This window comes from Mus caroli, chromosome 16, assembly GCF_900094665.2.
Source record: "Mus caroli chromosome 16, CAROLI_EIJ_v1.1, whole genome shotgun sequence".
In the NCBI taxonomy this organism is placed as follows: domain Eukaryota; kingdom Metazoa; phylum Chordata; class Mammalia; order Rodentia; family Muridae; genus Mus; species Mus caroli.
The window spans coordinates 34,214,712-34,231,935 of NC_034585.1; the positions used below are offsets into that span (position 1 = coordinate 34,214,712).

The window sequence follows — 17,224 nt, forward strand, 5'->3', positions numbered from 1 at the left end:
GAGCAGTCAGTGCTCTTAACCGCTGAGTCATCTCTCCAGCCCCATAAGATAGCTTTCTGCCATGCTCTCACTCCTTCATCATTTGTTTGCTTAGTTCAGAATTTGTACTGGATGTAGAAAGCATAAAGAATTTATTATACTCAAATTTAAATTCTTGTTTGTTGAATTTAAATTTTAAAAGCTTAATTGATGAAGTTTCCAGATTCTTGTCATGTAAAGTACAAGTATAAAATACATAACTGTATAAATGAACCAAAATAATACAGACATATTGTGTACAAGCTTGTAAACCATAGGAATTTTAATTAAAGGAACTGGCTCAAGAGGGCTTAGATGGTAGTTCAAAAGTTTTATTATAGAAAATAGAACTTGAGGAAGGCATTTATAGAGAGATGTGAGTAAATCAGAAGGGTAGGAACATATAGTGGGGTTAAACAGTATTGTGGGTAGGCCTGGTGTGGTTTGTATTTTGATTCTAATTCCACTTCCCCAAGAGGGGCTACCTGGGAAGAGGAGTGAATCACTTACTCAGATGACTTCCTGTGAACCTTCCCCTAATGAATAAAGATGTCTAGGAACCAATCACTGGGCAAGGGTAGACAGGACTTCCCTATCAGAGAGGGGAAAAGGAGAGGCAGAAAAGAGGGCCTTGCTTTTGGACGGGAGATAGTGTGGAAGTAAAATGTAGGTAGGGAATAGTCCTGCCCAACCCCCATGTTTCAGGTGGTGGATCCCTTGGGATCCGCTACCAGAGGATTTAACTTAGCATGGCTTACAAATTAGGATGCCCAGCACTCGGGAGGCAGAGGCAGGTGGATTTCTGAGTTCGAGACCAGCCTGGTCTACAAAGTGAGTTCCAGGACAGCCAGGGCTATACAGAGAAACCCTGTCTGTATAAAACAAACAAACAAACAAACAAACAAACCAAATTAGGATGCTAGTTGCTGCGTCCAGTGATTGTGTTACCTGTTAATTCTGAACTAAGTTTGTGTGGTGTTTTCCTTCACGTGGAGGACTCAACTGGGTCATGGTAGCAAAACATGGGTTTTCGAGAAATGTACCCCAAAAGGCTATGGGAATTTGGAAGCGTGGTGCTGGCATGGCACCGACCCAACAATGGGAACTGGTGGAGAGATTTCAAGGCTTCAGGTCAGAGAATGGCAAGATGGGTGGTTGCTGCATGGGGCTAGCCATGGAGGTGGTGAGACCACTGGGGCCAGAGAGTAGCCAGAGTTAGCCTGGGATGGTGCCTTTTATATATTTCACGCAACAGATATCCAACGTGGCAGGCAATAATCCATAGAAATGTAAGATTCTTAACCTATGAGCTAGAAATTTGGAGGTTTGGCAAGCAGAGCAAAGTCACAGGACTCAAGCACAGAAACCTTGGAACAAAGGTCCCCTGCTATTCTCAGAGAGCTGGAGAATGGAAGCTGCATACTTCTTGGGCAGATAGTGACTGAACTGTGAGTTTATAAAATTGGGATTATTTACTTTTAGGATAGATTTATGTACAGATTTTATCCGAATCACATGGGGACTTTCACCCGCGGTTGCGAACTAGGTTAGGGAAAATTTACTGACTCCAAGGTAGAGAGCAGTGATATTTGCCTGCGATGAACAGGTAGTGATGGAAGTCTGTGGCTCCAGGTATAGAGCATAACAGGTAGATGCTATATTAAAGTCTGCAGGAAACTCAAATTCTTTGAATGTGGGCTCCATGGGAATTTAGGTTAATTTCCTGGTATGACAGAATAGAAAAGCCTAAGAATAGGCTCATACTGTATTTTAATTTACTTCATTTGTTTTGGATTGTTTTAATTTTCAAAATGGATATGATTTTGAGTTTCTGAAAGAGAGGTTTTTCTGGTTACTGGCTTAAGGGCATGATATTTTGGTAGAAAGGTTTTGTCTTTGCACCTTTAGGAAAGGTGAGTAGTGTCTACACACCTTCCAGAGTTACATGGATCAGATATGATGAAGGGAGACCCCCTGAGAACTAGATTCCAGAGAATCAAACAAAAGAGTTATCTTGATGATACTAACATTTTGTTTTGAGATTTGTATATTATAGACTATACAGTCTTGGTGAGTCTCGTAGTCAGACATGCTGAACTGACCAGCTTGAACTCCTGATTTAAAGGACTTCCAGCCAGATGCAGTCAGGAGACAGACATCAGAGACTAAAACAATTGTTGTTGTGGCCTTTTAAGGCCAACCAACATCCCTATTTTTCCTAACTTTCTCTCACTTCAAAGACATCTCAATGCCCATATTCAGCTGGAAGTAGTTATAAAGAGTCGTCGCCCTGGTTCCCTGGACTTAGGGGTGTGGAGGTAGTTATTCTATGTTGTCATTCTTGGGAATTTAGAAATAGTCATAATTTGAACAGGGAGGAAATAGCTAGAATTGTGTAGCCACAATCTCATTTGGTAAAAATCTGCACAATAGTTACTAAGTTGAGGTCATAATTTCTTATTTTGGTACAGAATTTATTTTGATGCAGAATTAAGGTTTTCATTGGTATGAATTTCTTCTATTAATACAAAAAATTTAAAAGTACAAGGCTTAGACCCAGTCCTTCTATAAATGCCATTACAAACTGATCTGAGATGATTAAGCCTGTTAGTTAAGGGCCAGATAACAAATTCATGGCTGTGTTAATTGTTTGGATGTTTTCAAGATAATCTAGTTAGAAATAGCTGAGAGTAGTTCATGTAAAACAGCCCAGATTATTTTACATAGATACATAGTTTTCAAAAACATCAGAAATCCATAGAATGTGACATTTAATGTTATTTATTCACTTGTTGTTGGGACATATCTGCTCCTAACAGCTTCCCATTCGTGGATTTAAAGAAGCAGCTGAACATGTCTACCTCCAGGTGAGGTGATGCATTGTAGCTAGGTGGCCACTGGGCAGAAATTGCCTATCTCTTCTGCAGAACTGTACTGTTCTTGAGAGGACACAAGTTACAGGTTAGGACAGCTTAGTTCTGCAGAGACAAAATAAGGTAGTCCTTAATAATTCCTGTTTTTCAAGGTCTGCCAGAACATCCTGAGCCAGAAGGCTGAAGACTGATGCTCCAACTTCCTGACATACTGGGGTTGTATAGGTAGGCAGCTGTCTCTACAATTTGTCTTCAGTTTTGGAAGCTGTGTTAAGGCTTCCTATATTTTCAGATAATATTGGTTGTTCTCAGATTTCCAACAGGGTTGAAATACTATTTATAGTCTCATAGCCAACCCAGACTATTTAACATTGAGAAAATATATTTGAGAAGATAGCTTTCAGATAGTATACAAGCTAAACCAGAATATAACATGGATTTATAAGCTTTTTTAAAGTTAGGACAGATAAAGAATATTCAATTTAATTGACCAAAATGAAGGACTGGGTGTTAGGTGTATTTTGTACTTTATAAATTACAGGATCTTAATAGTTGTGCTCAATTTATATCGGATATAAAAGAACCTTTTAATTGATCAGAAAGGGGGAAATGTTGTGGATAGCCCTGGTCCTGTTTGTATTTTGATTCCACTTCCCCAAGAGGGGTTGCCTGCGATGAGGAATGAATCACAAACTCAGGTGACTTCCTGTGAACCTTCCCCTAATGAATAAGGATTTCTAGGAACCAATCACTGGGCAAGGTTTAGGCAGGAGGGGAAGAGGAGAGAAGGAAAAGGTATCTTGATTTTGGATTAGGAGAGCTTGGAGGACAATATGTAGCCAACAAGAGGCCCCAGATTAGATGGCAGATTCACCAAGATTTGCCACTGGAGGAGTTAAATTTAGTATAGCTTACAAAATTAGGATGCTAGTTGATGCATCCAGTGATTGAGTTACCTGTTGAGTCTGAGCTAAGTTTGTGTGATGTTTTCCTTCATGCACAACTTAACTGGGTTCCGGGGAGAAAGCATGGGTTTGAAAGAAGTGCACCCCAAAAGGCTATGGGAATTTGGAATCATGAGGTAGAGATCCACCAGTGGGAACTTAGTGAGCTGTGTGGAGATATTTCGGAGCTCTGAGTCAGGCAACATCGAGATGGGAGGTCACTGCATGGGGCTAGCCATGGAGGCAGTGAAACTGTCAGGGCCAGAGAGTAGCCATACAACAAAGCAACATATTTTTATAGAGAAGTAACAGAAAATTATGTTTTAGATGATCCTAAATAAAATCTCCAAAAGCTTAGAGATGATTATCGTTGTTGTTGTTGCTGACAGAATATACAAACATTCAGTACCTTTCAAGGCTTCCTAATACTTTCTGTCTGACTGGTATTGTGGAAGTTTGACAAGCTCAGAGTCAGCATTTGTCCTCTATTCTCTACTTATCATAAGAGCGTCACATGTTGATTATTGGAAACATCAGATAGAAAATGATGAGAAACTGGTAAAACCTGAATGTCGTGTTCTTGAATATTTTGGGAAGCTAAAATTGTATCCAGATGCACTGGAAACTCTTGACAGAAAGTTTCAAGTTCTTTATGAGGCTGTACAGGATGGGTACACAATGTTAAATGTTATGGAGTAGGGGGGTCAATAAACTTTTAAAAATGTACACAGAGAGACAGGTTTGTGGCCATGTGATTTTCTGTTTACTCAGTCCTGCCATTAAAATGTGAAATCAGCCATTGAAAACATTTGAATGAAGGAGTATAACTATGTTTCAGCAAAACTTTATTAAGGAAATTGAATTTCACATAATTTCAAAATGTCAAGAAATATCCTAGTATCTCTTCCTGTTTTAGGAGTAGCAGAAGCCAAGACAGGTGTCAAAGGTGACAGAGTCACCAGGAGCAGGAACAGTGAGCAGTATCCCCAAAGTGGTCAAAGATAGAGAGCATAAGTAAAAACAGATCACACTTGGTATGCCATAAAGATTGTAAGGGCTTCACAGGAGGCAGCTTTCTGCCAGGAACATTAAACTTGTAAAGTTTTATGATTTATAACAGGGTGTGATTCAACTAGTAAGAGGATGTCTGGAGAAATTCAGGTTACAACAGTATAGATGTTCAAATGTGTGTGTGTGTACTTTTATACAACTATAGTGCCAAATTGTATATTTTGGCAAGCAACCTGATTTTTATAAAAAATATGTTAGCACAATATAAATATTTCCTTATATCAATAACTATTTGAACTATTTACCCATAAATCCACTAGTTTTGTTATATCTATAGTGATACACCATCACACTTTCTGCACCAGTGTTTGGAATTAGTTATTTCATCCATCCTTCCATCTTCATTTGCTAGCATAGAAAAAAATAGTATTATTCACCTGTTACTTATGACTTTAATTCCTCTGTGTACCATATTTTGGTATCTAAAATCACCATTGAAATGTGTTTTTAGGTATTCTATTTTAATAAAAAGCACCATAAATTAGGAATACTTAGTGAACCCCAGGAACTATAAAAGAATATCATTACACTAATCAGAATAAGGTTGCAAAATGGTCAAAAGCACAAAAGTGATAAAATAGGGAAGTGCGGAATTGTTACTGACACAGTATGTCAGGGTCACTATTTCCAAGAATACCACAGCTCTTCCTTCTTCAAAAGGAAGCACAATGACTGGTTGACTAATAGGACAGTGTTTGAAATGAACACAGAAACAAAGGCTGGTGGATAGACACATGACAACAATGATTTAGAATATTTAAATCAAAATTTTGAAAATTAAAAAATAAAATGAACAAAATGCCAGATTGCATTTCCATAACAGAACAAAAATTTGCATGCATGTTGAATGTGTTTTTTTTTTTGAAAAACACATTACTAAGCACTGATGAATGGATTTAGCTTAGGAATCACCACTTTAAAAAAAAAAAAAAGCGATTCGCCTAACCTTTAGAGAACTTACTCTGATAGGAAGTACGGATCCGTTTCGTTAAATCAGGATAAAAGTTAGACAGCCCACGCATGCAAAAGTTGTCTTTGGAGCATGCCAGAGCAGCAGCAGCAGCAGCAGGCAGAGGAAAGAGAGAAAATAGTCTAAAGTGAAAGGAGGTGGTATCATACCAGAATCTAGAACAGCCAAGGTGAAGAAACTGTAGCAAGATTAGGTAATCAAACTAGAGAGAAGATACTTTAAAAATAAATCAATTAGAAAGTGATAGATGAATGATGAGAATGCTGTAGCCATTTTATTTAATCAAATTTTCTCATAAAATTCATGGCATATTCTTCTTACATGATTTTACCATTGTGGAGTTGCTTGATTTGTAATACTATATAAAATTACTTTGTTGTTATTAAGATTATTATATTTAATCTTTGAGCAATTAAAAAGACAGCTCAGACACTTTAGTTTTTAATTTATGTTACAATATAAAGTATGTACTTGTTGGTTAAGTTATAAACTAAGAGAGACTAAGTTTACAACAATTTTTGCCTATATCACAATTCTGATCTGCAATCACTATTGTGGAGACCAAATTAGTTTGAATTACCCAATGAGTTAAATTAAGTTTTCCTAGTCAAAATAGTCACTCTCTACCTCTGTGTGGAACTCAGACAAGTAACTGAGATGCTGGCAGAGATCTACAGCGTCTCTGACCATCGGGATTTCTGGCCTTGTAACAGCACCTCATTACCTGCCCCTGACATCTTCATAGCCACATTCTGAACTTTAAAAATCAACTGCTTCTTTTTTGAACGTGAAGGAGCTCTTACTCTGATTTTCTTTTAGAAGCTAGTAGTGACAGAGGCAGAACCCACAGAGCTTAAATTTCCAGTATCCTGACAGTACTGAAAGCTGATGCTCCCCAATTAAACCCTGGCAAGTTCTGAAGGACAAATGCCATGCCTCTGTCTAAAAGAGATAACAAAGAAGTTGAGTGTTAACCAAACACCATTCGTCCAAATGGGAAATTGATTTGATGTTATAAATGACCTATCTTCTATTTGGAAAACAATAACTATCATACAGTATAAAGTAATACTTTATGTGTACTTTTAGTGATGATCTCAATATTCAGTTAACTGGTTGTTTAAAAGGAAATATAAAAGCATTATCTAAATGAATAACACTATAGAAGCAAACTTTTAAGGCCATTTTAACCAACTAGTATATTCCAGTAAATAATAAAAATACAAAATTTATGAATGTTAAAGCCACATTTTTGGATCTATGCTGAAATTCGCTAAGATTTTGGATTATTCAGACTATCAACATTTGTTGCCATATCCTAATTAAAACTTAAATTTCTTTTTTTTTTATAGTTAAGTTGATTTGCTTCTCCTGCTAAGAAAAGTGCCATGTTTCATATCACTTAAATGTCAGAGAATGGTATTTATTATGTTTATAAACATATGTCTATTTTAGTCATCATCAGTAAAGAATAGATGATGGCCACAATATAGTTATTTAAAAAATGAAAAGTGACTAATGACTTCAAACTATATTTAAAAGGGGCTAACCATATTAGAGAACAATTAATTTGTTTACTCCAAGAATTTATAAAGAAATTTCAACCAGAGTCCCAATTTTCATACCAATTTATCATTATTGTTATTATTATTATTATTAGTTTTTGTTTTGTTTTGTTTTGTTTAGGGATCCTACCTAAGAAACCTAATATATTTATTTCCTAACTTCAACAGCAAATTGAACTTTAAACACCATTCATATCTGTTTAAAGATTTTTTTTGCTGTTTCTTCTAAATTCATTTATTTGCCTGTTGTGTCAGTATTAGCATGCATTTGAATGGCATCACACAAGAAAGACAATCTGGAATAAAAACCAAGTGAACAAGTCAAGCTCAGAACTCATCTCCTTTGTTCCCTACCTGCAATGAACTGCCTGTTCTTTCGAGGAGACCGGGGCTGTCGCTGGTACAGGTCACTTGATCTATAGAGGTCAATGGTCCCCATGCTTAATAGCACTGTCTTCTGTATGAAATCCACCACAACCAGCCCAGTGCAGTTTCCAAATGCCACTCTGAGAGGAGGAGAAACACAGAACTAGAATGTATCATAAGCAGGACTAGCTTCAATTTCAAGTTAGATATAGGATTACTGGAAAATAATCTAAGAGTGGGGAGATCAGACAGTGATTAGGGTTTTAAAGTCGGGAAACAAGCCCACTCTACAGTAGAACATATTAAACATGATGGAATTGATTGAGTAGAACATATGAAACATGACTGAATACTGCAAAGATTAGAGACGGCCTACAATCATGCTTCATTACAAATTTTTCATTTATGCGGTGGTAGTAACACAGTATTTAACTTGATTTTATAGTTTTACAGAAAAATCACATAAATCCTTCTTCCAATGCAAAGGGGACTTGGGTCAAGAAACAGGAACACTAAATAGACACAGATGCTTAGGTAAACAAGTGTGTTTTGCAAATAAGATTCTGATTATTTTGTTTCAGATTAATCTTTTAAGCTTTGTCTCATCCTTTCCTTCCTTTCACTTTAAGAAACAAACACACAACAAAACAGGGATTCTCTATGTAGTCAGGCCCGCCTTGAATTGTAATCTTCAGAATTTGTCTCAGGAGATAGTGTACACCAACACACTTGGCATATATCTAGGGTTTGATATCATAGTAGATATAAAAACATACAGCTTAATTTACAAAAATTTTTCATCTTTGTTCCTTATTTTCTTCTGTGTATTAAAAGACAAATAGATTTGACTAACTTATTAACTGATTAATTAAAGAAGCTTTCCTAGGCAGGCATTTTGGTCACTTGAGGATTAAGTAAATATTAGCTGTAGCATGTCTGTAGAATATATTCCCGTAACTGTCTTGTCTAGCTTCCATGAGAGAAGCAACACCTAGCCCTGTGTGGAATTGATATGCTGGGTGTGGGGATCTTGTGTGTGTGTGGTGGGGATCTCTATTCTCTCAGGGGAGAAGGGAGGGAGGGCCAGTGAAGGGGACCAGAAGGGGGTACAGTGATTGGGATGTAAAATGAATAAATTTTAAAAATTATCAAGACTGACTATGTTATACCTGACTATATATGCTGCCTACAAAATACTCATTTTAATTCTGAAAACATCAGTAGGTTAAAACGCATGGGCTGAAACACAATTCCATGGAAACAGAATTAAAAGATAACATGGGTAGCTGACGTAAAATTTAAGTTTCAAAACCTTACATAGAGCTATGTGATGTGATGTCCTCATGTCTGGATTTGTATGTGAAGTAAACAAAAATAGCATCTTGGAAAATGTTCTGTACTCAATGCATTGCTGTTCACCACAGAGGGATACAAACGACCCGTGCCCACTAATACATAAACATGTAGAGAAAACATGGTGGTTTTATTATCAATGGGATTGTTTTATTTAGCTGTAAAAAAAGAGGAAATCCTACAATCAATTTCCGCTTAAAATTTGTATGGAACCATTATAGACTTGAATTAGTCAAACTATGCTTGTTAAAAATGAACAAAGCTACAGATATCACCAGACCTTGTTTCTAAGTATATTTCCAAGTTATAGTTATTTATATACTATGATATTATGATAAAATAGATACATGGAACAATGAAATAGAATTGAGAGTACAAAGATAAGTCCACAGACTTGTATTCAACTAATCCTTGGCACAGGAACTAAGAATACAAGATGGGGGAAGTGGCAGGTGCTGAAAACTATGAATTCAGGCTAGTTCAGTGGTTAAGAGCACTGACTGCTCTTCCAGAGGTCTTGAGTTCAATTCCCAGTAACCACATGGTAGCTCACAACCATCTGTAATGGAATCTGATGCTCTCTTCTGGTGTGTCTGAAGATAGAGACAGTGTATTCATAAATAAATAAATAAATCTAAACAAACAAACAATGTATTCATACTCAAAAGAATGAATTGGGACCTTTATCTAGAGTTCATTTGAAATAAGATAAGACTCACGAGCAAGTCCTAAAATCATAAAGTGCCTACCTGATACCACTGGGAAAAAAATTCCTTCTTACTGTTAATAGCAATGTTTTTAAATATGACACTAAAAACACAGACAAAGCACAAATATGTGGGAGTCATCAAACTGAGAAACTTTTGCACAGCAAAAGACATCATCAGCAGAAATAAAAGGCAACCTAGAGTATTAGAGTAAATGTTTTGGAAATATGTATCTAATAAAATTAATATTTAAAATAAATATATAAGCCACTCATACAAATCCACAGTAAAAGTGCTGCTTACAAATGGGAAAATTATTTCCAATTTGGCAAATAACCAGAATAGATGTTTTTCAAGGAGGAAATAACACTGGAAACTACTTAAATAAAAATATGCTCAATATCATTATTAAAGGAAATCCAGATAAAGACCACAATAAGATATCACCTTACACAATGAGATATCACCTGACAAGATTGCTATCATCAGCAAGAGAAATACATCAGGAAAAAAATGGAAGCTCTTTGTATTATTAGTAGAAATATAAACCCATGTAGCCATTTTGTAAAATGATATGAGGGCTCTTCAAAGAAAATTAAAAATAGAACTACTATATGATCCAGTGATCTCATTTCTCAGTCTCTATCTAAAATGGATAAAACCCATAGCTTGAAAAGTTATCTGCATTCCTGAACTTAATGCCTTAAGTATCTGCTGATAGATGAATGCATGAAGAAATTACATATACATACAACAGAATGCTGCAGATTTGCTTCAAAAAGGAAGGAAATGCTGAGATTTATAGTAGCATATATTTCTGGAAGATATTATGCTATATGAAGCAAGCAAGACATAGAAAGACTAACACTATATGCTTTTGTTCGTATTTGCAATCTGACAATGTCAAAAAAAGTACATAAATTATTTGAATGGTGTTTGCCATGGATTCAGGAGCACGGAAAAGCAAGAGAGTTACACTTAACCAGCAATTTGCTATACGGGACATATAAAGTATCAGTTGTCTACTTTCCCAATAGTGTGGCTGCCTAAGAGTGGCTGTCCACTAAGGCCCAACATTTGGAGAAGTACTATATGCTGTTCATTTAAGAAAATATAAAAGCTCAACATTTGAAATAGTATTTATGGTTTCATTATCACATATTCACAAATTTGAAATATCAGAAGTCTGACCATAGGAAGTCATGACTATGTGTGTATTTATGTATGTAATATAATGAAATATTATACATAGGGTCATCATGGTATACATTTAAAAACTGACATTTTGTTTACCAATTATAACTCAAAGACAGAAAACCAAACTTTTACTTTCTATAGCACAAATAAATTAGTTCAAAATGGCTTGTAGGAGAAAATCTTAGTAATTTTGAGTGATGTAAAAATATGTCATTAAGACACAAGAAATACATAAATTTAAAATAAAAATTAATAACCTGTATGTCATAAAATTAAACAACATTGTTCTACCTAACTCTAATAAAAGGAAGAAGCAATCTCTGGGAAATATTTTAAAAGAATTATACATAATACTAGTATAGGTACAGAGTATATAGAAACACCTAATAATATCATTTTAATTTTTCAAAGAGTAAAGAAATTTATATAGATATTTTGTCACATGGCCAAATGTCACATAAACCCTTGGAAAGACAATGAAAATTGTAGGCTCTGGGGATATACAAGATAAAATCATATTTAGAGAGGAATAAACGTACAAAAAATTGAACAAAATGACAAAGACTGATAATACGAATTGTTGATACTTCAGAAAACGTGACCATTCATACACTGATGATAGAAATATCAAATTCTATAGATGCTTCAGAAAACAATGTATGTCTCATAAAGATTACATAACTCACTAATTCTACTCCTAGTTACCCTAGACATTTAAAAAAGTTATATAAAAACTTGTACTTAATATTCATAGCTGATTTATTATAATATGCCTAAACTATAAGTAACCTAAATTCCCATTAAGTAATGAGTAAATTAAAGTTCTTTTAAATCTATATACTGGCATACTATTTAGCAGCAAAAAACATCAAGTTATAAATATAAATAAATATGTATTTTATAATATACACATAAACACGCACATAGATGAATTCCAGGGTCTTTATTCTAAGACAAAGAAAATATACACTACTTATTTTAATGATGAATAATTATTGAAATGCAAAACTTACTAATGGATAACAAATCAATGATTTTTGAGGTGCCAGGAATGAGGTGTAATTATAGACTGCAAAAGGCCAAACTGCTGAGGAGTTTAGAGTACCAAGACAAACAATAAAACAACAATAATTTTAAAAAGATACTAATCAGGTTTCATATGGAAATGAGGCCTCTGTTGAGAAGTAGATGTGAGGCTATTTCTGTCATGCTGTGGCTAATGCTTTGGGTGTATTCAGATACATTATTTCCATGCCCATTTATTATTCCCATGAGACCTTGTGGAAAACTGATGTTAACAGTGATGAACTTAGAGATGACAGTTTATATTGTGGATGATTTAACAGCAGAAAATCGAGAAGGCAGTGGCAATGGGTGCTTTTTGCCAATTTCAAAATAAGAATTTGTAACAAAATACAGAAGAGCAGACAGATTCAGAAAATGCAGTTTTGATAGAAATACAGCTAATTTAGATTTACTTGCTCAAGAGATTGCTATCTATAAAAGAAACCAAGTCAGGGCTGGAGAGAAACTTAATGGTTAAGAGCACTTGTTGCTCTTACAGAGAAGTCAGGTTCAGTTCTCAGCACCAATGAGATGCCTAAAAACTGTCAGGAACTCTAGTCCTAGAGGACCCAATGTCTTCTTCTGACTTCTGCTGGATTATATGCATATAGTGCACAGACATACATTCAGGCAAAACACCCTTGCATAGAAAATAATTATAATTTTTTTTAAAAAAAGCAAAGTGCTTGCTAACAAGATAATATAAAAGATACCTTAGAGGCAACTCGGGAATTCAAAATATCCTATTTGGTATAAGCTCCAAGGTATAGCAGTATAAACAGAAATGTAACATAGTTTCAAAGAGGTATATGACAGAGTGTTTTCAGAACAGAAAGACAATAATTTAACCCAAGACTACTGAAGAAATTTAGCTGGAAAGATACATAGAGACTGTTGCAGGCAAGGTTGAAGTGGGCCCAAGTAAATCTCAATGACAGCAGATCTTGTTGGTCAACAGTGCTGGTTTTGAAGACATGTAGTATACAAGAATTACAGAGTCATAGAGGCTTCCACAGAGATGTCAAAAAGAAAGTTCAAAGAGCCAAATCAGAGACCCTGTAATCATCTAGTTGGTTGATGCAAGAATCTTTGAAAGTAAAGACGAAATATCAACTGGACTCTCTCCCCTCAAATAAAGATACTAATCGTCTCCAATAGGCAGCTCTAGGTGGCATGCAAAGTCACCATACTTGTCCATGCTAAATAATTACACTTGGGATTTCTAAATCAAAGTGCTTGGAACATCCAAAGCCCTCTGGGTACCCCAGGTGTTAAGTAGAGAACTATAGGATTTAATGTTTTCTTTACTGGACAAAGACTTGCTTTGACCTAATCCTTTCCTGTATTCTTAACTCTTAATTCTTAAATCATTCCCATTTGAATTGGGAATGATTTATTGTGTACCATTGTTTCTTGAAGTATGTGACTCATCTTTTTATTGCTTATACATGTTTACAACTGAGTGGACTTTGGACTTGGTCTTTTGAGAAATGCTGTAATGGTTAACTTTTGGGGGTCTCTTGGAGAGAGACTGAAGTCTTTTTCATTGTAAGCTAGATATAAGTCTTTCTTGGCCAGGGGTATACTGCTCTATTTTGGTCAGAAAAGTCCCTGAAAAGTTCAGGTAGTAAAGTAAACAGTGGGCCCCAAGCTGGCACTACCAGGCACTAGTGGAAGCTTTAAGAGGTGGGCCTTAATGAGAAGCTGAAGGTTGCTTATATATTCTTGAAGGAAAGACTAGGGTACAAGCCTTTGTTCTTTTTTTCCACTTTCCAGCCACCAGCAAGTTAGAATATTTGCTTTTCCATATGTTCTCTACAAATATTGGTGCCTTGATACAGGCCCCAAAGAAACAAACAGAGCCACCTAACTAATGACTGGAACTTCCAAGAGTATGAGCTTTCCTTCCTAAGTTAATTATCTTAGATTCTTTCTTATAATAACGAAAAATAGCCAATGGACAGAGTTTAAAAGATGTTGCTTTTTATAGGCTGTCAATAATAACCCAGAGAACTGTTCTTATTTCTTTCTCTGTCTCTATTTCTTGTCACAACTACCTATAATCATTGCAGACTAATTTACTTGCTTGTACAGTGAAAAATCTCTAACCTTTCACAATCTGTGATTTAACAATAGCCCTTGGCAAATTCTTAAAAAAAGTAGACAATTAGTAATTACAATCACCTAGAGATTGGGGAGGCACATCTTTAAGATTATAAATTGTAATTGTTTCTAGTAAAGACAGAGGGGGCAACATTTACCCCTAATTGAAATCTCATCATCCCATGATAAATTCAATAAATTTCAAGGATTCAAAGTTAACAAAAATAAGTCATTTACCTTGTCTCAAAAAAAAAAAAAAAGAAAGAAAAGAAAAAAGAAAAAGAAAATAAAACAAAATAGAGAAATCTAAGAAGAAACAATAATGTAAGTTAGTGGCTTCCATAATGAAAATCTCAGAGCTTTCATGAAAGAAACTGCAAAAGGGGTTTTGGAGATATGATTCAATGGATAGAGTGCTTGCCCTGTATAATGTCAAGTCTATTGGTCAAATGGTAATATTTTATTTAAGTGTGTTGAAAGCAGACTCTGGGAGTATAGAGACCCTTCTTTGGCTCAGACTTAAATATGTCAATCATCCTGTAAAGCCCCAGCCTGGGTCAAGCTTTCCCTCTGGCTCTATAAGGGAGAAAGAGAAGAAAATAATGCAAGAACAAAACATTGAGTTCTTAAGAACAAATAAAGATAAGCCATTTATGACATAGGTTCTTATTTTTTATCTCATAGTGTAACAATGCTTGCAACAGGAACAGAAAGCCAGACACTCCTTCAGGGAGAGAAGACTCAACCTGAAACTCATCGAAGTGTCTGCTTCAACTTCTCCAGTTGATTTCTGCTATAAGATTTTAAGTCCTCAATTTGTTGATACTACATTTGTTTGCTCTCTCAAATCAGGCTATTCTTGTAGTCTCTGGTGGATGCTGTGAACTGATTCGGTTTTTGCTATCTATCTGATCTTTCTATCCATATTTGCTGGATTTGTGTGTGTGTGTGTGTGTGTTTACTTCTTGTTACATACTTAATAAACAAAATTATTCAAAACAAAGCAACCATATCATAAATCATTCTCTGGATCACAGAGAACACTGCAAGCATAAGAACTGCAGTTTAGATCCCCATCTCCTCCTCTGTGTGTGTGTGGGGTGTGTACATGTGCGTGCGCAGACACACGTACATGTGACTACATACATGTTCAAATGTGTGAGGTACATGCACATGGAGACTAAGGATTAACGTGTCTTCATCAACCACTCTGTATTCTATCACTCTGAGGGAGTGGCTGCTCCTCAGGAGTACTCAGGTCACAAAACTTGATGATATCCAACTCGCATCAGTTCCAATGGCACACAAATACAAAAACATTGGGCTTGCTCCCTTCACCTTCTAGGTTTGCCTCCAGGGGCTTTGGATGTCAAACAGTACTGCCAAGTCTTCCTAAAGGTAGATCTGTAAGCATCCACTTCACCATAGGAGAGTTTCAGGCATTCGACTTCAGCAATATCAGCTCTTCTTCACTAACCGAAAGGTTGCTCTAAACTTTGCCCCATTGTGTTTGAAAGGTGAAATACAAAGTCAAACTATTAAGCCGACTTCAGATTCAATGTTTCCACATTGTATTTTTGGTTTAGTTGGGATATATACTCCCCCATTTCTTTCATATTTGTGACGTTTGGAATGGTGGGACAAAATGATTACCACTATATTTTAGAAGCATATAATTTCATAGCATCATGGCAGGAGAAGAGCTTGACTCATGAATCATACATTTAGGTAGGCGAATGAATTTTTTTGAGGAAGCAGAGTTTAGTTCTCAATGAATCATACTTTGAATTTCATGCCTATCTGATTTAGATATCATCTAGATGAAACTTCAGGCTTAAATCTTATGTCTTAAATATGTTGAAATGTGAACTTTTGGAACTGTGAATGTTGAATGAGGGTTATTTTGCAACTATTAAATACATGATTGAGGGGGGATCTGAAGAAGGAAGCAATGCTCTATTTCTGTAGCTCCCCAAAATCATGTATTCTATGTAGTTTTCTTACAATAACAATATTTGCAGTTCTGAATTTTTGAATTTATTAGTTTATAATAAGCAGAAGTGAAAGAACAAATAGGTATAAGACAGAAATACCATCAATTCTGTTTATAACTTTCAAAAGACAACAACCAGGATACACCTGCTTGAAAGAACAAAGATAATATAAAATTTAGAGCTTATCTGACAGAAATCAGCTGGTGAAGTTGAGGCATTCAGCTGAGGTACCAGATTGTACCTTTTCTTTCTGGATGAGTTTCTGGCTTCTCACTCCCACTGAAGACATTTTTACAGTATGAGATAATGAACAGAAGCCTCTGTTGAAAATGCTTTTTCTCTCTAGCCATTCTCAAGGACACAATGTTTTCAATATTTAAGCAGCTCTCTGCTGGTTGCTTTTTTCCATGTCACAATATCAATGGGCCAGCCTGTCTCTAGACTAGGGGACTTGGAAGACATTTTATCATACTCATAGGCCTGAGAAGGAGCAGATAGACTTTTTTTTTTTTTTTTTTTTTGAGAGCCAGCTTCTCAGTAACCTTAAACAGCACATGGCCATTAACAAACATAATATAGATTATAAATTATGTTTAAAATAAAACCCACAGGTGATGGTATTAAGATGTACAGTCTTTAGGTCTTGGACTTTCATCTCACAAATGAGATCAGGTTCCTTATGAGGAAAAAAAAAGCTTGTTTTCAGTATCTATATGAAAATGCAGTCAGACGCCATTTCTGAAACTGTGAGAGCTTAGCAGATATTGAATCTACTGATGTCTCAATTCTTGGACTTCAAAGCCTCCAGAACTGAGTAATAAATGTCTGTTGTATATGGATTACCCAGTCTAAGATATTTTATTACAGCAGCCCAAATAAACTAAGATAATTGTCTTTTATATTTTTAGATTTAGAAGTAAAATATCTAACATTTCACCAAAAAGTGTAGGGCTTATTGCAATGTATCAGAGTAAAGACAATTGTCTTCCCATTTTAAT

At 35.5% G+C, this 17,224-nt stretch overlaps 1 protein-coding gene across 4 annotated transcripts in view; it reads right to left on the minus strand.

Annotated features, from left to right (window-relative positions):
* The window catches only part of Stxbp5l (syntaxin binding protein 5 like), a 140,870-nt gene that overhangs the window by 63,925 nt on the left and 59,721 nt on the right, over positions 1–17,224 (minus strand). For all 4 annotated transcript variants that reach the window (XM_029470550.1, XM_029470549.1, XM_029470548.1 and 1 more), the window contains exons 11-12: positions 7,796–7,947; positions 5,868–5,939 (exon numbers count right to left, since the gene is read on the minus strand). In XM_029470550.1, the coding sequence (XP_029326410.1) occupies positions 5,868–5,939; positions 7,796–7,947 (224 nt within the window). The remainder of the gene's footprint in view (positions 1–5,867; positions 5,940–7,795; positions 7,948–17,224) is intronic.